At 41.4% G+C, this 25,153-nt stretch overlaps 4 protein-coding genes across 6 annotated transcripts in view; 3 read left to right on the top strand and 1 right to left on the bottom strand.

Annotated features, from left to right (window-relative positions):
• FAM96B (family with sequence similarity 96 member B) overlaps positions 1–1,089 on the bottom strand; it is a 3,920-nt gene extending 2,831 nt beyond the window's left edge. Inside the window, exons 1-3 of the mRNA XM_014942599.1 lie at positions 877–1,089; positions 699–778; positions 323–448 (exon numbers count right to left, since the gene is read on the bottom strand). Of these exons, the coding sequence (XP_014798085.1) occupies positions 323–448; positions 699–778; positions 877–1,018 (348 nt within the window). The 5' untranslated portion in view covers positions 1,019–1,089. The remainder of the gene's footprint in view (positions 1–322; positions 449–698; positions 779–876) is intronic.
• Positions 1,090–2,869: 1,780 nt separating this feature from the next.
• On the top strand, positions 2,870–12,754 carry LOC106888165 (fatty acyl-CoA hydrolase precursor, medium chain-like). Its single transcript, XM_014942199.1, has 13 exons — positions 2,870–2,984; positions 3,554–3,758; positions 4,169–4,307; positions 4,575–4,708; positions 5,222–5,375; positions 5,634–5,735; positions 6,567–6,665; positions 7,181–7,321; positions 8,354–8,434; positions 9,318–9,465; positions 10,092–10,241; positions 12,007–12,079; positions 12,222–12,754. The coding sequence occupies exons 1-13, from the start codon at positions 2,909–2,911 to the stop codon at positions 12,409–12,411; spliced, it is 1,692 nt and encodes a 563-aa protein (XP_014797685.1). The 5' UTR covers positions 2,870–2,908; the 3' UTR covers positions 12,412–12,754.
• Positions 12,755–16,132: 3,378 nt separating this feature from the next.
• Positions 16,133–24,745, top strand: LOC106888376 (fatty acyl-CoA hydrolase precursor, medium chain-like). Of its 3 annotated transcripts, XM_014942575.1 has the most exons (15): positions 16,133–16,280; positions 17,156–17,360; positions 18,218–18,362; positions 18,808–18,941; positions 19,261–19,414; positions 19,628–19,729; positions 20,632–20,736; positions 20,868–20,918; positions 21,430–21,570; positions 21,655–21,741; positions 22,698–22,845; positions 23,051–23,182; positions 23,493–23,565; positions 23,983–24,194; positions 24,548–24,745. In XM_014942575.1, exons 1-14 carry the CDS (start codon positions 16,208–16,210, stop codon positions 24,155–24,157), a joined length of 1,725 nt encoding a protein of 574 aa, XP_014798061.1. In that variant the 5' UTR covers positions 16,133–16,207; the 3' UTR covers positions 24,158–24,194; positions 24,548–24,745. The 3 variants fall into 3 exon arrangements, with proteins under 3 accessions (XP_014798061.1, XP_014798060.1, XP_014798062.1); XM_014942574.1 differs by having other exon boundaries at positions 23,983–24,745; XM_014942576.1 differs by lacking the exon at positions 20,868–20,918 and having other exon boundaries at positions 23,983–24,745.
• Positions 24,746–25,116: 371 nt separating this feature from the next.
• PDCD2L (programmed cell death 2-like) overlaps positions 25,117–25,153 on the top strand; it is a 4,380-nt gene continuing 4,343 nt past the window's right edge. Inside the window, exon 1 of the mRNA XM_014942135.1 lies at positions 25,117–25,150. Within this exon, the coding sequence (XP_014797621.1) occupies positions 25,117–25,150 (34 nt within the window). The remainder of the gene's footprint in view (positions 25,151–25,153) is intronic.

The following is a 25,153-nucleotide window of genomic DNA, read 5'->3' as shown; positions in this document are numbered from 1 at the left end:
GTAAAAGGCACCGCAAAAGAAAAAGGGGACAAGTCAACACAACATGGGAAGCTCAACTTGAATAAGACAATAACAAAAAGAGTGAAAAAGGGATATTCTTGCCAATACTAGTTACTGTACAACAGCAGAGTAAAATAGAGTGTAAAATCACAGAATATCGTGTATTCCCACCTGCTGAAGCCTCCTTTGGGCTCCCTCTGCTTCCTGGGGGGCTTCCCCCACCCGTAACATGAAAATACTGGTTGTTTTTCGCTGTAAGTTCATTAGCTTTTCTTCCCCCCCCCCCCATTTTCCGGGGCCCCCTCCCGCTCCCCGGACCCACCTTGAACCTCTCGGGCAGGGACCTGAGCAGCTTGACCTTGATGGAGAGCCCGATGAGGGTGGCCATGCTGCAGTGCGGGATGGTGGGGGTGAACTCCACCGCCACCGTGCTCTCCGCGTCATTCACCTGCGGGAAAACACACTGCCGCTGGACCCAAAACCCACCGCTTTTACCCCAAACCAGCAGGCGGCGTTTAACGTCACACCCAACCCGACCCAGCGCTTCGCCGCTTCCAGATTTCTCCCCGGGCATGTTTTATTAAGTACTACGTTTAGCTGCGGCAGGCTGCTGTGAGGAAATAATTAAGTTAATGAGCGGTAGCGCTGCCCCGCGGTTGGCGGGCGCGTCCCGCAGCCCGGCCCGGTCCCGGTCTCACCTTCACCCGCATTTGCTCCACGACGTTCAGCTCCTCCAGGGTGAGGGGGTGCTCGGGGTCGTTAATGGAGCGGATGAGATGTGCCGGGTTAAGGAAAGCGGCCCCGCACACCCCCAAGGCCCGCTCCCGCACCCCCCGGCCCAGCCCGGCCCGGTCCCCCCCGCTCCCGGCAGGATATCGAAGATCTCCCGGTCGTCGATGGAGTCGGGCAGCTCGTCGTCCTCCTCCCGCGCCGTCACGGGTCGCTCCCCCGAGCGGCGGTAGATGAGGGGGTTGGCGTTCTCCAGCGGCGCCCCGCCGCCCGGCCCCGGGCCCACCATGGCGGCCGCTCCCCGCCGCCTCCTCCGCCGCCGCCCGGCAGGAAGGAGCCCGGACGCTGTTCGCCGCCGCACCGGGAGCTGCAGGGGCGGTCGGTCCCCGCTTCCCCGTGGCGGGAGCGCCCTCCGGTGGGGACGGAGCAGAACTGCGGGCGGAGGGCGGCCCTGAGGGGGCGGTGTCTGTGAGGGGCCTCTGGAGCTCGGGGGTGGGGACAGTGAATTGAGTGTTAAATGCAAAATACTCGCCATGGAAATGATTTATTTCCTCTTTTAATTAAATGGAAAAGTCAAACTAGCTAAAAAACCCTGCAAACGTACAGAAACTGAAGTGACAGAGTGTAATAACAACATATTTTGGCTTCCTACAGCCCTTTTTAATGGGGTGAAAGCACGTACTCCTGTGTAAACATACTATATGTTATCTGTTTTAGCTTTCTTGCCATATGTTTGATTTCTCTCCCCAAAAAATGACCTGTATAGGGTTTGTTTTTTGCCTGCCACAGGTGAGGAGAGGTGAAGGAGCTCCCCAGGCGGGGGGCGGCCATTTCCCCGGCGGCTGACGGGAGGGAAGGAGGATTGGGAAGGAGCTGAGACTTGCTGCCTCAGAAGACGTTACAACTGGAAGAAAAGATGTATATTTGTGTTCTGTTGCTCAGCCCCGCCTGGCAGAAATGGTGGTTGCCTCAGGTGTGCTCCAGATGGCAGGGAGTTTGCCCAGCTGGGGTCTGTCCCCATGGGGCCTCTTCCGAAGGTCACTGAGGGGCCTGCACAGCTGCTGAGATTTTAAATAAGGCAAGCAAGCTACCTGTGAGCAAAGTTCCCCTTTACCTCTGCTTTCAGCTTTGGTTTGTATTATATTCAGTTAATATATAGATTACATTGACTTTAAAGTTCCCTTCTTAATCTAATCCTCTGTTATCTTAAGTTGGTCTTTCAATTAGTGTATGTTGTTTTGGATGATAAATTTTGTTGGCAAGCATAATTTTTCTGGCTGTTCAGGAAAACCAAAGCTGACCTACTCTTAGTGGGGTTATGTTATGTTATGTTTGTTATGTTATGTTTGTTATATTATGTTATGTTCTACCATGTGTATTTGCACAGTTCTAGGTGAAATTAATGAGAAATTGGCACACTTTCCAAAGCTACCGCAACCCAGAGACCCAGGAACTGTATAAGAAGTAGTAAGTAGCTCTGCATTCTCTTGCACTGAAAATCTTGTGTTACCTATCTCATTTGCCACCCTTTTTTGTCAAAGAAGAGCTGACTTTGTCTAACGAGCCCATTTCCCAAATGAACGGCTAATTTCCCAAATGAATGGTGGGAATTTACACCAAATTCCAAAACTATTTTAGAGGCTGGAGACCCTGCTGGAAAGCGCATAAAATGTTGATTAAGGTACAGGTGTGCTAGCCCCCACTAAAACTTGTAGAAGAATTAACTATTTTGGTTTTTTTTTTCTTTTTTAATGCTACTTTCTAGTTATTTCTAATCTGTAATCCTGGCTTTTGGTGAGCTTTTTGTTGTTTTGTGGGTTTTTTACAAGAATTTAAATGTTGACAGCTCTGCGACCTCTCCAGAGCTTCACTGTTCTCTCTGTTTGTTGGGAGTAACAGCAGATTAACTATGATCAGACCTTTTGTTGTTGTTCACAGACGGTTTTGGGTCATATTCAGATTGCCCATTCTCGGGATCAGGTAACGATTAGGTGCCTTAGACTAAGGGATTGTGTTTACACTCTGTGTCAAGTGCAGCTCTGAAAGTGCTTAGTGCAGTGCATGTTCAAAAGGGAATTTAGCTGCACTCCCTGCTCTGAATGCCCTCAGCAGGGACCTTTGTACCGTTCTCTTCCGCATACAAACAGAACATGATCTAGAGTCCAAACGGGGGTGAAAAATGGCTCCTCAGAGCCACATTGCTTTGCTTTGTGCTTTATTTTGTAGTATAACATTCGTCACTTGTGGAGCAGAAGGTGAGATGCAAAATCTGTTGTTATTGCTGTTGCAACTAGCAAGTTTCAGTGCAGTGATTTTCAAAGGCAGTCCATCTCTTATACTTTTGTTAGCAATCTGCAAAAATATCCTAATAAGTTTGATGCAAATATTACTGGCTTTGTGAGATGAAACCACTTCTGTGATGATTTTATGAAAATAAAACTTTGTCTTAAGCGGTAGAAAGGAAAAACATTTCCAAATTATCTAAAAAAAATAATTGTTAAGATCTGGTTGGCTGATAAATTTAGAAAATGTTGATGATTTTGACAGTTGCTGTTTGCTCTGAAATTTGTTTTTAAGCTTTATGATCTCGCACAGTGACTAATTACCTAGCCCCCCCTGTCATGGGCAGAGCCAGCTGTAGGAGTGTTTGCCAGGGGGTGTCTGTCATTCCACTAAAGCAAAATGAAAACTGAACAAAATGGAAAGGAATAAGCTGAAATAGTCTAAATCAAACCGTCAATAAAAAATGCTTCATTGAAAAGTCTACCTGATAATTATGAAGATGCGATTTACTTTTTTTTTTTTTTCCTTATGTGTTACTTAGGACAGAAAGGTGCCGAGCCAGAAGTGGCTATCACACTTGGACGGCTCAAAGGGATACAAACGAATGTGAAGGGGACAGACAGACTTGTAAATGCTTTCCTTGGGATTCCTTTTGCAAAACCCCCTCTTGGATCCTTGAGGTTTTCCCCACCTGAACCCCCTGAACCCTGGGATGATCTGAGAGATGCAACTTCTTACCCACCACTGTGAGAGCCGTTCCGTTCATTTGTGTATATGCCCTGCTCACGTTTGTCAGTGTTGTTGTGTTTATTAGGGTACAGAGGTCTTATTTTTGGTAAGAAGTTTGTATTGGCTGGCAGTGAATATGCTGCCAGTACTGAAATATTTCATTAGAACTGTGGGGCCAGAAGCCACAAGAAATTCCTTTCTTTGGAAATCAACTTTTCTCCTTAAACTGTGCTGAAATAATTCAGCTTTTTAAGTAGAGCTGTGCTTGCACGGTTACACCTCTAACTGTGTATAAGTAATACAAAGTTCGAGCACCCTGTGGGAATTCAGTCTGTGGGGCCAAAGAAAGTGTATGTTCTCTACTGTTGTTACGTGGTTGCTATTGCATTTTTGTTACTAGTAGTCACTTTTCCTTTCTTTTGTGAAGATGTCCCCAAGATCTGTCCATGTTGAAGACAGCTGAAAGAAACTTTAAAGAAAAACACCTGCAGTTCCGAACTTCTGAGGACTGTTTGTATCTGAACGTTTACAGCCCCGCTGGCTCCAACAAGAAGGACAAGTTGCCTGTACGTAAACCCATTGGAGAGATTAATGTTGCACAAAGTCACACCTAATGACAGCTCCTAAGTCAGTTAATTGCTTTTGAAAATGTGATGCTGCAGTAGCAAAAATAATATTATTATGTAAAATTCAAAGTCTACCGGCCTAAAATTCAGCTCCCATTGAGCTTTGGTGATGCGGAGTTCCTAATTCTCTGATGTTGTCTTCCTTTTTCAAATGAAATCTACCAAGCAATGTTTAAAAGCGTGTCTCACCCTTTTTTTCTCTCCAAGGTAATGGTGTGGATCCATGGAGGCAATTTTATATTCGGTGGTGCTTCTAGGTATGATGGTTCTGCACTGTCAGCCTATGAGAACGTTGTGGTAGTAATAATTCAGTACAGACTTGGACTCCTTGGATTCTTCAAGTAAGATGAGCTACTTCACTTTTTACAAAATACTTCCTGTCATGTTTAAAGCCTGGGTAGTTTTGTTTTCTAAATCAGCTGGACTTCCATACCAGCTTCTTGCTGTTACAGTGATTTAAATGTCCATAGCTCACTGACAGCAGGACTTCAAACCATTAAGAAATGTCCATAAATTCCATTTGCACTGTCATTTGCTGGTAGCCTGCTATCAAATCACAGGTGGGCTGCTTTGGTTCTGGGTAGGACGTTTGTTCTTGCCTTTGCTTCCATCCCATGGTGTGTGAAGCAAAAAATAAAGGCCAGGGATCCAGCTGTGTGTGGGTGAACAAACAGCAGAGACAGGTAAGTCAGCAGGGCTTAGATCTGGCTGTGAAGGGCTTTAGGTCAGTAGCTATACAGATCTTTCCTTGGCCAAATATGCACAAAATGTGGGCTGGTGAGATTTATTTTATTCTGGTATTAAAAGAACTCTTACTCTTCCTGAGAATTTGGCTTATAATGCTTTTCTTTCAGCACTGGGGATGAACACGCTCGGGGGAACTGGGCATTTTTGGATCAAGTGGCAGCTCTTCGGTGGATCCAAGAAAATATTGAACCCTTTGGTGGAGATCCAGGATCTGTCACACTCTTTGGTGTATCTGCAGGATCTTGCTCTGTTTTTGCACATGTATGTATGCAGTAGACACACTAAAAAGCAAACTCTTGAAAAAAAATCTTCAAAAACTCAATTAGTGTAACATTTCATGCTTAATCTGATTTTCAAAAGTAAAATAAATGGTGCATTGGGCTAAGTCTGGACACTTCCCCTGTAAGCACATTAAAATGTGTAATTCCCCACCGAATCCAGCAGTTTAGTCAAGCACAAAGTTATGGGATAAGGACCCTAATGTAGAATAAATACTTTCTGTTCTTCCCTTCTTGGCAGGTTTTATCTCCTTTGTCTAAGGGTCTCTTTCATAAAGCAATATCTGAGAGTGGAATTCTAATCCCCCCTGTTAAAGATTTACTTCTTTCAACAGATCTTAAGGTAGGCTCTTTTTTTTTTTTTTCATTTTAAAGCCTTTATAACCTACAATAGGATATTTCTTATATCTGATAATTTGGTTAAAAGAGAAAAGGGGAAAATCTGATTGCATGTTATGCAACAAAGTTGATCAAATATGTTCTACCTATAAATATATAGATTAGCACTAAGTAAATTTTCATTCAAACAATCTATTTATTTTCAGCCTCTTTTGGTGTTGGAAATAGATGGTACAGTTGTATGATTGTAATATGTGTGGGTCAGGTTAGGTATTTTCTGTTGCACACACGCCAAGCTGGGCGTATGTCCATTTTTGTGCACACTGTAACTTATACAGTAACTATGACATTTACTATGGAAACTTTATTTCAAATCCAGAAGGGGCATTCAGTTATTATTCTTTTATGGAGGGTCCTTATTTGAAGTAAATTAATTTAAAACAAGCAAACAAAATGAAAAATTACATTCCTCTCTACAAGTACCTTTTCATTTCTCCTCCTGAAATGGCAGGTAGTAATAATGTGAATCTCTTATATGTTGATTTCCTGAATTTTCTTTCTTATTTTATTTATGTTACAACCTTGTACTATCCCTGCAGCAAGGTTTGTTGTAGAACAGTGAATGGACAAATAACAAGAAAGAGAAGTACACCAGAATGATTTCACTTCATGATCAAGCTCTAGTATTTCTAGTCAAATAAAATACTCAAAGACCTATCAAGCTCACTTAAATCTGCCCTTAAATAAAACTATTGTGTATAATAGTTTTCTGTTGATAAATTCCTTAAGAACAGCCTCAGACCTAACAGTTCTTGTCTTTGTCAATAATTTTCAGAAAATTGCAAGTACATTTAAGTGTGAGAGCAGCAGTTCCCTCTCACTGATAAACTGCTTGAGGAACCAGGAGGCAGACGACATAGTCTTTAACACTACGGTAGGTGAGACTCTAATTAGTGACATTTTCTTAACGACACGCTTGCAAAACTGGAGCTCAGCCTCTGACCGGAGTTCATTGTTGACCTGTTCCAAAGTTGATTTTTCTTAATTTTTGTCAAAATACCTCCTAAATATTGAAATAATTTAATTTCACATAATTTCTCTTCAGAATTTTTAGTGAAGTGCCACAGCACCTGTAAATTTCTGAGCAAGACTTGAGTGTACATATGTTTTGATGTCAGTTAGAAGCAGCACGGGGTCAGGGAACCACTACATTAGTCCATACCATGCCCAGCCAGGCTTGCAGTTTATACTTTTGTGCAAAGCTGTGAATTTCTGTTCAGTGGCTGTAGATATTCAGATTTTTTAAAGCCCCATTTCCACTTGGAGCATTAAATAAATGTGGACATTTTATTATATGATTTGAAGGAAAAAAAGGAAAACGATAGTATTTAGTAACAAGTAATATTAATAACAAGTAATTTGATCTTTTTTTTAATTCTCCTTCTTAAGGAAGTCCCATTTCTACCCTTGGTTTTGGATGGAGTATTTCTTCACAAGTCACCTGAAGAGATATTGGCTGACAAGGAATTTAATGCAGTCCCGTTCATGATAGGAGTCACCAACAATGAATTCGGCTGGAATATTAGATCTGTAATTTAATGGCTATTCTTTGTTTTTTTGAATGTTTGTGTTAACTGAGGCAGGCAACTCTGAGAAGGTATTTGTTGGTAGGACACCTTTTGAGTATGGCCAAAAGGGCTTTGTGGTGTATATAAAGGTAAACTCTGCTTGCATTATGATTCTGTAGCGGCCCAGAACCAGTTGGTCGCAAAACAGTGAGACAGGCTTCATCCCGCAAGTTAAACTACATGGACATCCTTGGAACATCAATTTTATACAGTGTTATCTCATCCTAAAATCTGGGGACAGAGGATGGGGATAATGCAGGTGTCCAAGCCGTTGTCAGCGCATAAATTCTTTCTCATATGAATTCCATGGATAACTCCAAAAAATGAGCAGTTGCTACACAGTGCACAAAACTGCAGGAGGTGGATTTGTGTCCTCTCTCTTCCTTGTCCTCTTTTCTTCATCTCCTACATATTCCTGTTCATCTGTGCAGTACAAAGCATTTGTTCTGAATCTCTGTAGTAACTGTGTGTCTCTGGGAGGGTGCTGGTACTGAGTCCAAAAAGAAAAATGTAAAGTGAAATCTGTTCTGATTCATTTTGCAGACAGAAGAGTCATTTTATAGAATGCTCTAAAAGAGGAGGAGCAGCATTGCCTTATCTTTACTTCAAGACGTTCAAACAATTGGGCTAGAGACAGAGAAGCTGCCAGAGACTTTTAAGATCTCCCCTACCAGAGGGAAAATAGACCTTTGAGACAGAAACAGCTTTTTGCTTCAATTCTGACCTAATGGTTTCTAGTTTTATAAGTTTCTTAACAACATGTGTTGATTTAAGGATGAGAAGTTCACTCAGCACGAGAGGTTTATGTAGAAACCTTCAGCAAGAAACCATTTACTGCAGTAAATACAAGGTTTCAAGACAGCTGCTGCATCATGCTGCATTTTTGCATATGATATGATGCTTCAAAAAGAAACACCAGTAGTAGGAATACAGTGGAATAATGTAGTTTCAATGTTAAAAGTAATACCATTTTATTTTATTTTATTCTGTGCAGACATCAAAAATACCAGGTTTGAAGGAAATAGGAGATAAAAAATCAATCACTTCCACCTTAGAGTTTTTACTGCCTATGTTGGTAAGTACTGCTGCACCAATCTCATTTGAGAAGTGAAATCTCTTTGTAATGCATGTAACAGATTTGTGAAGTCTGGTGTTCTCTCATTTCCTGCTTGAATCATAGTGTCACTAAGGCTTGAGGTCATGTCATGCTTTGGGGAGAGTCCCAGCAAAGTTGACAGGACCACGGTGTATGGAGTCATACAGAAATAGCATTGAGTCAGGCTTGGGATTTGGGGAAATTCCTTTTTTCTTCTACACCTCTGACCCAACATTTTTGTCTTACGTATTTGTATGTAGGATTATTGTAATAGTGTCCCTAATCTTATGGTGTCTGATGGCTAATCCTCCTGGTTGATGGGCTTCAAGGCAGGATTTTTCAATATGTTTACATTATTAAGCATAACTTTTAAAGTAGTTACTTTGCCCTCCTAGTTTTGAAGTGTATCTTTCAAGCAGCAAATTCTAACCCTACAACTGTAAGCTGCGTTTGGAGATCCCACTGGTCTTCTCTGAAGTCTAATAGTCCATAAATCTTTCAAGGACTCAGGGAATTTACTTTTGTTATTCCCATCTCTTGCCTCCTGAAGAAAACAGCAGCCAAAGGTATTATCAGGAGAAGTTGCTGGATCTTCTTGTAGAGTTTTAACCTATATAAATCTGTTGCAAATTTGACCTGAGGTAGTTTGTTTGGTTTGTTTTTTTGGTATTGGGTTTTTTTTTTCCCCACAAAAGGTCTGAACAGGTTTTATTTGCCATCATGATTTCCCATCAACATGGGTGCCATCCTGGACTTTTCTGCCTTTGCAGAATCTCTGAAATTTAAAAGATGGTATTTTTAGTTGCTGATTCAGAGAGTGATAATTTTTCTGTTTGTTTCTTGTTTCCCCTGTTTCTCTTAGTACATACCATCAGAGTTTCTGCCTGCAATAGTGGATGAATATCTAGGAAACACAGAGGATCCTGCTGAGCTACGGGACGGGTTTCTGGACTTGCTAGGGGATGTAGGAATTGTCATGCCATCCATTAAAGTGTTGAATTATCACAGGGGTGAGCTAATCAATACCAGCAGTACATTCAAACCTCTTGTTACATGCTGAATCAAATGATGTAGGCACAAGTCCTGTCATGTGTAGGCAGCCCTTCTTGAGGTTCCCACTGGGAACTTCAGGGTGAATCAAGTGTATGTGCTTCCTTATCTCAGCCTCTTGCACTTGCGCTCATAGTCACGATATATAGAGAGCAAAGTGTGATAACACAGGTAAATGTTTGCTAACTGAAGTGTGCAGGCTTAAAAATTAAAATGTATTAAAACAACCTGGAATTTGTCCTTTGGTCCACTGCTGCTTGGGAAGTCAGCAGCTCTGTAGTCTGGAGGTTTTCTGGTTTTTAAATGTAGACAAGCCATACCAAAATACCCAGAACTGGAAAATAATTTTATGTTTTGTTTTCTGTAAGTTTTCCTGGGATTAATATTTTAATTTTTTTTCCATATGTAAGTGGTGTGAGTTCTTAATTTTATACTAAAAATAAAAATACATATTAGAATGTAACATTACATGAAAAACATGCCCAGTATAAAGCTTTGGGCATATTTAAAATAATATTTTAAACAGCTGATGTCAGCTGTAATTTATGCATCTCTTCTTTAAGTCTCCAAATGTTACGTCTTCTAGAGTCTGGAGCTCCCACCTACTTCTTTGAATTCCAGCATCGTCCCACTTCGTACAGGGACAGTAAACCAGAGTATGTGAAAGCTGATCATGGAGATGAAGTTGGCTTTGTCTTTGGAGGACCATATCTGGCTGGTGACATTCAGCTGCGCAGTAAGGAATGGAACAGTCAATGTTCACTCATAAATTACTCTCGTAACACGGGCATCATTCTGTTGCTTTCTAATCAGGCTAAAGGGCATATATTAACGGGGGGACCAAAGTACACCCCTTTCACCTGCTGGGATTTGTTTAACACTAATTTACCGTCTGCTCCGCTCTTTATCACATACAGTTTGCTGTTTCTGAAGCACAGTAGATGACACGTGTTGTCAACAAGTTGCCAAATAGGACATTTGCTAGAGAACACCACTGTGATTAAACCAACACTGTTCATGAATTTGCCAATTTGACAAATAAACTGAAGGAAAGGTCATCTTGTAAGGGATTAGTGGAGTGCTTGGGAAGCAGGAAATCTAGGCTGTCTTCTTTTCCTGAGGAATTTAAGATAACATCTCCCTCTCTTCCGGGAAATCCCACCAGCTGTCGTGCTTCAGAGAATGGGGGGGACTCAGTCACTTTTCCAGTTGTGTTGATTAGAGCAAAGCTCAGAACTCTAGCGTTTCGTTTTTGGCATGAAAATCTAATGATTAGGTCAAAGACTGTTTTCTCCCATGACTCAATTAATATTTAAGCATTTCATTCAAAATGGAAACAATCCATTGAGAAAGGATTAAGGGTGTGTTCTCAAAATTGCCTTTGCTTTGTCATTTTGGTCATTCTCATGGGATTCTGGAAGTTCTGGTTCCTTCAGGCAGAATCCCATGTTGCTACAGTCCAAGAGAATGTGCCAGTCATTGAACAGTCAGACACAAGATGCCACATCCTCGGGATTATTATGAATACAGGAGTTTGCTTTAATTGCATATGCCTAAAACAAGGATACTCAGGATTGATTATTTTCTTTCCTGTGAAACAAATTAGGAGCAGTTCTAATTTTGCCAAAAAAACCCCCATAGATGTTTTACTTATTTTGAGTGAATTAATTTTTTTCTGCTTTTATTTTTTGTCATTTGCACAGTAGTTCATAGTGTGTTTCAATGCGACATAAATGAAAGTATTTCCTTTTACTGCTTTGAACTTTGGAGCAGTCCAGCTACATTGTAAAAGCATTCGTTAATCTGTTACTAGAGCCTTTTGATTTTGCTTTTTTTTTTTTTTTACTTATGTTATCCTACACTAGAAAACACTATACATTTCTTTTTCTATTTGCCTGAATTTACTGGCAGCATTAAAATAGCAAATGTTTTTCGTGATGTATTGAGATGCATTTATAATTAATAACACACTGTAACTAAAGTTATTTTCACCTAGCTGATACAGTGAGCATATGTGTAGCTATATTTAAATGAATATTCCTGACATGTTGAGACATGGAATGACAAGTCTCATGGGATGACATCGTCATGTGTTGGAATGACAAAAGCTTTGCCTAGTCACGCTCTGAATAAGGAGAACTTCAGTCCCACAAAGCTAGAGTGAGGTCTATGAAACTAAACCACGTGGCCCATTCCTTGAGTTGTAACAGCACTCAGGACATGTGGATTTTTTTGGTTCTGCTTCTGGTTTCCTGAAAAGCTAGGGGCAAATCACCATATTTTCTGGTACCCTAATTCCTTGATCTGCGGAATAAGGATAATTATGCTGATCTCATTCATAAAGAGTGCTGAAATCTCCTGGTGATTGCTGTATTGCTAGCATTGCTTCTGCTGTAATCAGTAAATGGTTACAACATATTCACAGACTGAAATGCTGCTTCTGTAGCAGAACTGGTTTGATTTCTGCCACATATAATACTATTTTGCATTTTGTCTCTCAGGTGAAGTTACAGAGGAAGAAAAGAACCTGAGTAGAACTCTGATGAAGTACTGGGCAAACTTTGCTCGGAATGGGTAAGAATCATGAGGTCCATGACAGGGCATTACTGGTTTGTAGTGACTCCATAGGGAGTTAACTGATTCAGTGTTAACTTCTGGGACTGAATTCCCCTGCGACTGAAAAGGGCATTCACTCTTTCTTTCTTGTTGTTTACAGAAATCCTAATGGAGAGGGTTTGGTTGAATGGCCATCTTACAACCTAGATGAAGAATACTTAGAGATAAATCTGAAACAGAAGAAAGCCAGAAAGCTGAAGGAAAAGAAGATAGACTTCTTGAGAAAGGTGATGTTTGACAAGACAAGTAACAAAAGAATGGAAAACAAGAAGGTTAATTCAGAGTTATAATTTACAGTCTAAACATGCACATAATATACAAACTATTAGGATAGTAAAAGAAATTAAGTAATTTTGAGGATAAAATTGCATTTACCTTCTTTTCACCTGTTCTTCACGGTTGTCATATTTGCAATTTTTCACTGTAATAATTCCAATTTATCTGTTTCCCCTTTGTGATCCTTACTTTTTCCTGGCTTTGGGTCTACAACAGAAGCCTCGCTCATTAAATACAGTTACCAAATTTCCCTACCACTTATACTTTTCTGTGACTTCCCCATGACTGAAGACAGAATGTAGCAGCAACCTGGTTTTAATAAAGTGACATCAATAAAGACCCAATTTGCGAGTAAAACTGTCCTATTATGTCGAGCGTATCCATGATCGTACGGAAGTTTTGGTCTGATTTAGATACAGAAATGTCTGTATTCTAACGAATGTTCTGCTTTGTAAGTTGGTTTTCGACAGACAATGTATTTCTGAATGTGGAAAGACTGGGTTGCCCCGGAATAATTCCAGCCCTTACCAGCTGATATGCACTTGGACTGCCAGGAACAAGTCTTGAACGCATGGTTTCAGTGTTGCCAAGAACTTGTTTCTCTGCTTTATTGAAAGGAATAGGGTGGGATTTCCTGCGTCTTTCTGCCCAAAGTCTGTTGCCAGTTGGAACTGGGGAGGTAGGGTGATCGTACGGAAGTTTTGGTCTGATTTAGATGCAGAAATGTCTGTATTCTAATGAACGTTCTGCTTTGTAAGTTGGTTTTTGACAGATAGTGTATTTCTGAATGTTGTGGTACATAATCTGGAGAGACTGGGTTTCCCCAGAATTATTCCAGCCCTTACCAGCTGATATGCACTTGGACTGCCAGGAACAAGTCTTGAACGCATGGTTTCAGTGTTGCCAAGAACTTGTTTCTCTGCTTTATTGAAAGGAATAGGGTGGGATTTCCTGCGTCTTTCTGCCCAAAGTCTGTTGCCAGTTGGAACTGGGGAGGTAGGGTTAGACTGTGAGCTCAACGGCTGCTTTGGTAAGTGTTTTGTTTTAGCTAACATGTTTTGTGAGGGGAATACAATCTCAAAATAGTTTTGAGAGATTTTCATTGCACATACAATTCCCCTAAGGTCCTGTACGACTCCTTTTAAAAGGAGAGAAGCAGGCAGTGTTGTAGGTATACACACAGAATATATGCTTCTGCTGTAAGTATGTGCAGAGGAGTGCAGTGGGATGGCACAGGCACAGTGCTAAAAATAAATCACAGTGGAAAATGTTGAAAGATTTTACCCCTGTTTACTTAGGGGTGAGTGCTCTGATCCTCTGTCCCATCCCAGAGACCTCCTGACGTGATACTGCCAGATGCTAAAGAGACAGAGTTAAAGCTGTCCAAGTGCTGGCTTCATAAACTCTGGGTTTTACACACTCCAGCTTCATTGAATGCTCGCCAGGGGCTGAGTAACAGAACAAACTGACCCTGTTTTAAATGCAGACTTGTAAACTTTTCTACCAGCCGTACTTGAGGCAAAATGTAATTGTGAGCTCTTATGCAATTATGAGCCTGTAAATGTGGTATTTGTCTCTATTTTTCAGCTACTGAGATCAAGAAAGGTAGCAGTGCATTAAAGTATTAAGCGGCAAATATCATCACGTGGCAGGATTTTTTTGGCTCGGTCCCTGACTTACGCATTATTCACTGAAGGAGGGTAAGCTGCAAAATGTTCTCTTAAAACTGAATGCCAAACAAGATCCCAGAACTCCACTTGCCAGATATGTAGCACGGTCTCCAGGTTCCAAAAGTCCCATGTGTGGCACTGGAGCAAGGGTTTCCACCTTCTCAGGGCGAGTAGGTCATACCTGTAGATCCATACAAAGCATTTACAGTGAAGGCTGTAGGGATCTAAAATCCCATTTTTTTGTTATCTTGCTGTAAGTGAGATTGGCAGAGTTTGCAGAAACTGTTCTGCACTGGTGATATTTTCAGAATGGCTGCGTCTCTGGGACTGCGGATGGGATGTGGGTGAGACGTTCTGCACTTCAGAGAGAAAAAGTGCACAGAAAAAATTAAACTTGAAGAGTAGGGCTTGGAAAATAGAATAGTTAATGAAGGGGGAAAATAAAGGGAAAGCAAATGGGAGAGCGTTTAGTAAAATCAGTGAAGATCAGGAGATAGAAAATTAATTGTGTATGGAGCTAAATGAAGTTTGTTTCAGGAGAAGGGAAGAGCAGCAGGCAGAGCACACAGCAGCAGAGTGCGCAGCATTTGGCTTTGTGGCCAAGGACCCCTCCCGCAGTTTGGGGGTCAGCAGGGAGCTGAGGCAGACGTGCCCCTCGGGGTGGAAGCCAAGTCACAAGCAGGGATTCCTGTAGTTCCACCTCGCACGGAAAGAGCTTTCCCATGCCAGGAACCAAAGCAGTCCAAGGTAAGTGGAGACGGGGAGAGAATCTGCAACAGCATTGGAGGCAAACAGGAGTGCACACCACTGCACAGTACTGCTGGCTTCTAGGAAACCTTTATCACACAGGTAAAGGTAGGAGATCATTTACACTCCACTCCATCCCTTGTGCTCCAGGCACCTGTTTCCATTTATTGCATCAATACAGTGTGGACTGAACATACATAAAAGTGCAGACTAATCCCAGATCAGTTTTATTGACACAAATAAAGGTTTGCTCCCTGGGCAGCCCCGTTCAAAGCTGGCCTGGGTTTACCCACAGGGCTGTAAATCCCACCTGCGCAGACGCACTGCGCCAGGCCGGGGGCAAAGTACACAAGCACAGCCTCAGCACACAGGGCCACGAGGTGCAAAATGCAAGTGCTGAACTAATTAATGACTGTGGGTCTTTAGGGCCCACTTAGCTGAAAACAGAGGTGCAAGCAGTAAATAAAGCTATAGAGAGGCTGTCTCAGAAAACTGAGAATTCTCATGAAATAAAATTGCAAAGCAGCCTTTCTGGGGCAAGAGCTACTGAGCCTTGCTAAAAAAACAAAACCAAAAAAAGGCAGAGCTCAAAGCTTACTAACATAGAACTAACATAACTCTTAGTCAACATGGGCAGAAAATCTCTTTTATTTCTCTTCAGCTCTCTCATCGCTGCTTTTCATACCATGCTCCAATGATAGAGGTGAATTCACACAGAAGTTCATAAACCCTCCTGGTTTTTCAGAGGCATTAAATGTATAGTCAACACTCAAATCCCTTACTATTGTTCTCACAATAGAAAAGCTGAGAAATGATCTCTTTAGTGTTGCAAAACTCTTGTATTGTGTTTGATACCGAACTAACGTCCCCGAACACGCAGGACTCCTCCTATTTTGTGAGAATAAAAATCCCTCAACTTTTACTTCAGCAGAAGTACATTTTTTTCAGGAGTATTTTTTTGGATTTTGCTCTCTGTGGCTATACTGTATGTTGGGATATTAATACTAAAATGAAGTGAACAGATGTAATAAAGTAAAAGTGTAGTTCCCTTCCTGCTCTCTTCACTGTCGGGTGAGGAAATCCTGACTGCATTGTGAAAGGTGGCAGTGAGACAGCATTTCTTGCAATGGGAGACTGTTTTCAACAATGCATTTTAAAGCACGTACTTGATGCCTGAAGTTTTGTGATTTACAGGGAGCTCTGAGGACACTGATGGGGCCACCCTGCAAGGCAGGAGGTCTCCTCCCACCCCGAGCAGGGATTTAGAGGCAGGGCTTGGCTCACAGCTTGAGTATTACTTTTCCTAATCAGTGCTTGCCTTGCGCAAGAGTTATACTTAACTGAGTATATAAGGCAACGTGCTGAGGAGGTGAATATGTGACCAGCTTGCAAAATGGCAACTGGAAAGGACGCGTCGCGGCTGTCCTTGATTCTCACCATCGGGGCCGCAGCGCTCGTTGCTACTGGTAAGGTTCAGGGGTGTTTATTGCCTTCTGTAAGGGGACAACAGGGCACACGTGCAGCTTGCTCACCTGGGGAATCCCCGGCTCTGTCGGAGGAGCTGGGCACCCAGCCTTGCTGCACAGAAATTAAGTCTGCATAGAAAATCATTCTTAATTTCTTTCTGTGATCTCTTTTCAGTCATTTGTCTTATTTGCCTTTTTTTGCGAAATTAAATTCCTGTCCCAAAGTCTTGTCTGCAGAGGCAGAGCAGTCCACATTTTCAGTCATTTGTCTTATTTGCCTTTTTTGCGAAATCGAATTCCTGTCCCAAATTCTTGTCTGCAGAGGCAGAGCAGTCCACTCTTCCACATTTGTAATCTGGTATTAGAACTTTGGCACTCATCTTAAAATTAATCTTACCTAAATGTTAGCTGGATTTGTGTATGCCAGATTGTTTTCGGATCTCTTAGAAGCTTTTTCTTTTGGCTGTACATACTACCAATCGTCCGGAATATCTTTTGCATATTCTCAGATCTTTTCTTAAAAAGGAAATGGCATTTCTTAATGAGAGCTATCTACTGGACTTTTAACTAACAACCTGGATCAGAAAGGAGTAAGATCTATATGCAATTACTGACATGTGTGGACAGTAGGGCAATACGTGCCATATACCCAAGGGAGATGACATGTACAAAGCAGTATTTGTATGTGTATTTCAGCCTTCAGACTGAAGGCTGAAACATGTCAGCTATACTGATTAGAGTTGTTGAAGCCTTATGTAGGAAAATGAATTGTTTAAGCAAAAAAGAGGTGTATATTTAAGTAGCTAAAGCTCTTAGAATTCTGGCAATTACTTACAAATAGACCAATTTTGTGACTTTGTGCTCACATCCCCCAGGACAAAAAGCAGAGCAGCCAGAAGTGGTGACCAAATACGGGACAGTCCGAGGGTACCAATTCAAAGTAGACGCAGCTGAGAGGAGCATAAATGTCTTTTTGGGAGTTCCTTTTGCAAAGCCTCCAGTTGGGCCACTGAGGTTTGCTGAGCCCGAGCCACCTGAGCCATGGAAAGGTGTCAGAGATGCCACCTCCTACCCGCCAATGTAAGACAATGCAAAGCCATTAACCTTTTTAATAATTTTATATCTTATGCAATTCCAGGACACTGATGTACAGGGCATCGAAAGCCACAAAGGTAAATTCCTTGGGGCCATCTTGTTACCACCTGCAGCTGATAAAATGAATGGATTTCTACAGACATCCTTACAAGCTGCTCTTTTTGTTAAAAACTCTTATCTAATGGGCATCAGTGATGAACTAATATGGACCAGTGCTTGGCTATATTGTTCTGGTTTGGGAGCACTTGGCCATTACTTAGCAATATTTATAAATGGTGTAGCTTTGGAGCAAAACCAGAAACAAGCTGAGGAAAAGTTGGAATGAAATAGTAGAAGAAAAAAATGCTTAATAGGACACATAAGAAATGCAGACCAAGTCTACTCTATATTACAAATGTCTTACTCCGTTTGTACTACTGCCCTTGTTTAGTGCCTGGAGCCTAATACCTACCATTCCAATACAAAAAGCTCTTGGAGATGTAAAATAACTAATTTGCTTCTTCATTGAAGTAATTTGTAGCCATACATATTTGCAGGTATAATTCTGTAATATTTTGAAACATGCACAATTATATCTGCATGTCACTGTGTACTGCTGTAGACTGTGCCTCCGTTTTACAGATCTTATTCATGTCAGCTCAAAGGAAGAAAATATATTAAAAGTAGAAAAAATATTTTATGTTTGTTTTCTGTTGCCAACAATCTGTTGCCAAGAAATGTACTCGAGATTGGTTTCTGGTTTCACGTTATTGTGGAAATACAAAAAGGCTCCATTTCACAGCTTTGAGGTTTTAGTTATTTCTACTGCTTGGTTTTGTTTTGTTTTTTTTTCATTTATTCAGGTGTCTACAGGATAAAGTGCAAGGACAGGTTTTTTCAGACCTTATTACTAACAGAAAAGAAAAAGTTCTTCTCGATGTGTCTGAAGATTGCTTATACCTCAATGTGTACACACCCGTTTCTACAGAAAAACAGGAGAAGCAGCCTGTAAGCAAAATCATTCTGAAACCTCTAGTAAAATGATTGTACAGCAAACCTACAACCTGTTCTGTCTGCAGACTTACAGGTGCAGTTTTGTGGTGATGATTACGTTGCATGCTTTGCCCCAGTAAATATTTGCTGAAGTTTACAAGATACACAAAATCCTATTTTACAAATAAAATTTTATTGACATTTTAGCTAGGTAATTTGATTTCTTCTATATAACCTGCGAAAAGTCATGGGGTACTGGTCTATTATAACTATTTAATAAAATCACAGACACTCTGTAAGACTGGAGGCCTCATATTTGAAAGATTTCTACCATTTGTGGAACATAATCTGAAAGAGTCTGGAGGGAAACAGCACACAATGTTATATTTTAGTTCACATTGAGTTTTTATCACTGGAGGCTCTTACCTCTGCTGGGTTGTTTCTGGTTGTGTCTTTGCAGGTCTTTGTATGGATCCACGGAGGTGGATTAGTTTTTGGAGCAGCTTCATCATACGATGGCTCAGCGTTAGCGGCCTTTGACAATGTTGTGGTTGTAACAATTCAGTACAGATTAGGTATTGCTGGGTATTTCAGGTAAGATATTTGGTCTCCCTTTTTGCTAAGTGATTTCCAAAATTATGTGTGCAAAGCCTTTGTGAGGAGACATGCAGAATACTGCAAAGAAACTATACATTTCTTAATTACATGTGCAACAGTTGGGAACAATTTACAGGTCCCAGGTCAGCTTCCAAGTCTGTTCTTGTTTGATTGCTGCTCCAATCTCAATGCTTTCTGAGCCATTTGTTTTCAGTTGTGTAGAGAACAGCAGATGATTTCTTATACCACAGACTGTATTTTGCTCTGTCTTTTTTCTTGCATGGAGCATTTAAACAAATCTGTTCTTTCTCCGCAGCACTGGCGATAAACATGCCCGAGGGAACTGGGGGTATTTGGATCAAGTAGCAGCTCTTCAGTGGATTCAGGAAAATATCATACATTTTGGAGGAGATCCAGGATCCGTCACTATTGCTGGAGAATCTGCAGGAGGAATCAGCGTTTCTGCTCTTGTAAGTTCACAGTAATACAAAATTTAATTTACTTAGGGGAAAAAAAACCCCAAACACCATACATGTTAATTTTTAATAATTGCCTAAAAAGTCAGTGAGAGAAAGTTGTTTTCAAAATGTTTGAAATGGCAATTCCTGAGACTGGAATTCCAAGTCTGTGGTCACAATATAATGCTTGTCGTGCTTAAGATGCTTGTTCTTGCCTTTTCACAGGTCTTATCTCCCCTGGCAAAGGGCTTGTTCCATAAGGCCATCTCAGAGAGTGGTACTGCAATCAGGGTCTTGTTCACTGACCAGCCTGAGGAGGATGCACAAGTGGGTATTTTGTGGAATTTTAAGTATTTTTCCAGATAGTTTTTTTCATACCTTAAAGGGTTTATTCAAAAAATGTAAAAACAGGTGTTTTTTTCTTGTGAAACTACAACCACAGTCATTAGAGACAGTATTTCTGTGTGCACTTAATGATGCTTTGCTTCTCATATACCCAAATATCCATACATGTCTGAGTGAAATCAAAAGATGAAGAGAAGACAAAAAAGCAGGGAAGAATTACGAAATGTAAAGGAGTGCTATAACATGTAACTGTCTTCAAGAAAAGTTGAGCTATAATTTTTGGCTGAAAAATGGCACCAGATGCTGAATACTCTTCTTGTCCCCTCCTATTTTGATGCCTGTCATGTGCAAATAAACAAGACTTTATTCAATGTGTTCATATTTGAAAAGAAGAGCTGACTTCCAGCCAATTTTTTTTTTTGAGCAACAGCTTCCAGGAACCTAGATTTGATAATCTGGGATATAAGAGGCAAACATTATGATGAGCTCTGTCTCTCTAAGGACAGCTGTTTCTTCACCCAAAAAGAATCATCAATAATGGCATAATGTGCTCTTCATTACAATCCACGTGGTTGTATTCCGAATGTGCATCGCTCTAACTCCTTCCTGCCATCCTCCTGCCCTCTCAGCACAGCGTGTTTTTCACCAGAAGGGCTATCTTGGTCTATTTCTGTATCAAAATATTTTGGAGGTGTATATTTAGCCCTTCTGCTCTGTCCACAGTGTGAAGGGCTATGAGATTTTCCAGTTCTCTGCCTCTGTGCTGGGACAGGTCTGGCTTTGATGGTCCCTGTGCAGAAGTTTAGACCCCCCCTGGGGCTGGGTGGCACATAGAGCCTTCCATGGGAAGTGTGTGTAAAAGTGAGGGTTTTTATCCATTGCAGAGAATCGCTACTGCCTTTGGCTGTGAAAAACACAGTTCAGCTGCAATGGTTGAATGCTTAAGAGGAAAAACAGAAGAAGAGATAATACAGACAACACTAAAAATGGTAGGTGGAACTGTACTGCTTGCATTGAATTGGCATCTCAAATTTTATTGTAACAGAGTGTGCTATTTGTGTGTGGCAATATTAGGAGAACTTGAAGTGAATGTAACATCTGACTTTTTTGACCTTTTCAGGATTTGACCACACTGCAGCTATGCTCTACCTCACCTGAAAACTGTGAACAGGTTACTGCCCTCTCATTCTGCATGGACTTTGAGCTATTTGTGTTTTGCTGTCATGCTCTACCAGGGCAAGGAGAAAATTATGTGAAATGTCACGGTTTCTCCTGGAGAATTGGAAAATTAATTAATATAATACATTATGTCCTACTTAAAATTTCTTATCACAGTGCTGGCTTCCATGTTGCTGTGCAGTTTCAACACAGAAGATAGTTTTCCCACTACTCCTCCACACATCCATAATAGGACTGAACTAAGAGGAGATGTAAATTGGACATCATCACCTCTGTTTCACAAGCATTACAAATATAATGCTAATCTCCACAGAATCTTCTGCCCAGTGCAGAAAATCTGTCTGAGCAAATTTAGAGATGCCATCAAAGCTATTAGTTCCTGTATTTTCACTTGGCACTTCATTTTGTTTTGCTTTGGAACTGCAGTAAAAACCTGACAATTTTTTCTAAAAGGAAAATTCATGTATTAATGAAGTTTTTCTTTCTTTCCCCCCCTCCTTCAGCCTTCCCTGTTCATCAGTGCATCTGCAGATGGTAAATTTTTTCCGAAGAGTCCCAGGCAATTACTATCTGAAAAAGAGATCAATGCAGTCCCATATATAATAGGAGTAAATAACTGTGAATTTGGATGGGTACTTCCTATGGTAAGAGACCCTCAATGTTACTATTTGTATATCATGTTGTTAATATCAGACTTCCTAATAAGTGTGGTTCACTGTATCGTGCAGACAATGAAATTCCCTGCGTACGCAGATGGTCTGGATAAAGACGTTGCACGTCAAATTTTACAGAGCTCCTTACCATTATCACTGAAGGTAAGAGACCGTTCCAGAATAACCCACTGCTGCTTCTTCACCAGTCTGGTTCTACGTCTGTACTCCTGGAGGGGTGTTTTTTAGAGGCAAACTTTGTCCTGTTGGACGCCTTCCTAGCATGAGGCAGTAAAGGGCAGCAGATGTGGTGGATTCTTACTAGCAATTGAAAATACACCCTAAATTTCTATCCCAAATGCCCCTCTTTTTAAAAAGGAGTTCTGTGGAAACCTGGGAGTGATTCAGGTACCTAAACACAGATCCCTGGTGACATTTTCAATACCCTAGGGTATCCAAGACATGCACGGTACCCACAGGTATGACACCAGACCTGTAGAACCTGCCGTCCCGAAGCAGTGGCTGGAGACTAGAAAGGATAACCTGAGGTGTTTAGAGTGGCACAGAGAGACCTATGTTTAGGTGACTTGAGGTTTTGCTTCCCTGTAATTTACAAACCTCTCAGCCTTCTGCTTCCTTTGTACTCTCCTGAAACTACTAACTATAGAAAAATGCAGATTAATAGGGAAGAATTAAGGACTTTCTAAACATGGCCAGTACTTGCAATGGATCATTCAGTGTCACCCAACTCAGAAAGGCAGAGCCCAGATTTGTTCTGAAAGGGAGTAAGTTACAGCCATCAACAACAGCAAACGAATTTGATTAAGTCCAACAGGATTTCCTGTCTCTTACGAGGGTTGTGAGCACAGACTACAGTATCTATCGATCACTGACTGATGTTTAGCTACAGATGTTTGATCTTTAGATCTTGCAAACCCCTTTTCCCTGACAACATTTATAACCCCCAATTCTGAGCCACACTCTGGCACAGCTGAGGGTTTTCTCTGAAAGAAAGTAACGTTTGGGGCTTAGCCAGGGACACACAGATGGCATGCTCAATTAGCGCTGCTACTCTTTATAATACTCATCATCCTGATAAGAAGTGTTTTTGCTAATTTCAGGGTATTACTTCTGAAGTTGTTGACCGAATATACAATGAATACATAGGGAATGCAGAAAGCCGTGCTCAGGTGCGGGATGGCCTTCTTGATGCAATAGGAGACCCTTTGTTTGTTCTCTCAGCCATTGAAGTGGCTCGATACCACAGAGGTAAGTCTCTAACCCAGCATCTGCCAGAAGAAATGTGGAATTCCATCCTGGGGTGTGTTTATGGACAGTTTGCATCACATTTCATTAGCCAAAGAACTGATAGTGTTTTCATTTTATCAAAATACCTTGTAATGAAGGCCTATCATCTTTGGCGGCAGGTATTTTCAGCTCTTAAAGTAACACTCTTCTGTGTGTTTTCTACCAGATGCTGGCAACCCAGTCTACCTTTATGAATTTCAGCATCGGCCAAGTTCAGCAGCGGGGGTTGTACCGGAGTTTGTAAAGGCAGATCATGGAGATGAGATTGCCTTTGTCTTTGGAAAGCCATTCCTAGCAGGTGATGTATCCATGCTTAATAAAGTAGTCCTTTTAAAACATCATTATTGTTAGTTTTTATTTACTAGAGAGCTTTTAGAATAGACTTTCTCTTTTAGAAACATTGAAATCAACGTGCTTTCTGTCTTTAGTAGTAGTTACTTCTCATTAAACCATTCATCTGCAGTTCTCTCCTGGGGCTCTGCTTGGGTAAAACTCCTGTCGCCCAGAGGAACAAGTAGAACTGGTTACAGTCTATTGGAATAAATATAGCTGCTGCTTTTTCCATTATTTAGTTTTTAATGTTGCCATTTCATCTTTTCACTTTGCAGGGCATGCTACAGAAGAGGAAAATAAACTTAGCAGAACCGTTATGAGATACTGGACTAACTTTGCTAGAAATGGGTGAGAATTATGATGCTAATCACAGCTCAAGTTTTGTCTGTGCTGCCTGAAACATAACAGCAATACCTATGCAGTGGTTCCTGCAGATTTGGCAGAACTTAAGATAAATATTGAAGCAAATTACTCTTAGTGATTGCAAGAAAAACCTTTTCTATGAACCTGCAGACCGAAAAAGAAAAAAAAATAATAATCCAAGAGCTATTACTCCATCTGCAATGGAGTTTTAGATCCAAAAATAATGGTAATTATTAAACATTTGCCATTTCACTGACAAGCATTTTGATAAAAACTCAGGTTCAGGTACTGGAATCACATACTGTGAGCTGGTGTTAGTTTTCTGAGATGCACTCAGCCTGAGCAGCCAGAGCACAATCGATAAGCAACTGGAAAACTCACTTTTCATTCTATTATTTCCAGAAATCCCAACGGAGAAGGGTTGGTCCATTGGCCTCGGTATGACCTGGAGGAAAAATACCTGGAAATAGACCTAATGCAAAAGGCAGCAAAGAAATTGAAAGAACAGAAAATGGAGTTTTGGACACAGCTCACAAAACAAATAATGAATGAAAGGAGAGAACACACAGATTTATAAGAGTTGGGGAGGATACAGTTTGCTTTTAAAACCCAAGGTAAAAAGTCAAGCAAAATGAGTTTGTCAGGATGCAGAGTTTAATGATCACCTTCTAATTCACTATTATGTAACCTCTTGTCATGATCACAGTGAAAAGAGAGAATCAAGGGAAATTTGGAATGTTTACAGGACTAAAAATGGGTCTTTAATGAAGCAAGCAGAAAAAGCCCACAGTCTTTCAGGTTCAAAAAGACCACGCCATCTACTCAGTGGATATCAAAACTGAGTAATGCTCCTGTGAGAAGGGGGAATGAGGGAGAAATTGGCAAAAATACTGAAATCTGTAAGAAATAATCTGTACAGAATATCAATGTCAGAATATGGTATATGCATATTCCCCTCTTCTTTCAGAAGAGAATGGTCAGTTGTCATCCTTACAGCCTCTTTCCACTTCCTTTAATTGGAAATAGCTTCTGGGGAGCAGAGCATCCATCAAAACCCATCTGTGAGGTGGGCTTGACCTTTCTCCAATGAGGACAGAGAAATCTCCATTTGTTTTCTCGTTTTGTAAACTGTTAAAAATAAATGTTGCTTTTCATTTTTTTTTTTTTTTTTGGAACTTCCTTTTCTTCCACTTACCTGATATAGGCTCATTCCAGGCTGAAGCCCCCCAGCTCTTTGAGCCTTTCCTCGTAAGGGAGATGCTTTAATCCCTTAATCATTTTAATTGCCCTGCGCTGGACTCTCTCCCGCAGCTCCCTGTCCCTTTGGAACTGGAGGGGCCCAGAACTGGCCCCCTCCCCCCTTGGTCGCTCCAAGCCCCGTCCATCCCTGCCGTGAAAGCCCCTCCGGGCCGCAATCCGGGGCTGCCCAAACGCTTTTTTCACCATTATTTCGCGGCGGCGGCGCAGAGCGAAGCGGCCGTTGCGGTGTGTCCCTCGGCGGCCGCCGTACCGCGGGGAGGCGGGGCCGGGACCGTGATGGCGGCCGAGCCGCCCGTGCTGCTGGGGCTGCGCG

The sequence above is a fragment of the Calidris pugnax genome, unplaced genomic scaffold (genome assembly GCF_001431845.1).
Source record: "Calidris pugnax isolate Ruff unplaced genomic scaffold, ASM143184v1 scaffold28, whole genome shotgun sequence".
In the NCBI taxonomy this organism is placed as follows: Eukaryota; Metazoa; Chordata; class Aves; order Charadriiformes; family Scolopacidae; genus Calidris; species Calidris pugnax.
This window is presented reverse-complemented; position numbering and strand designations above follow the sequence as displayed.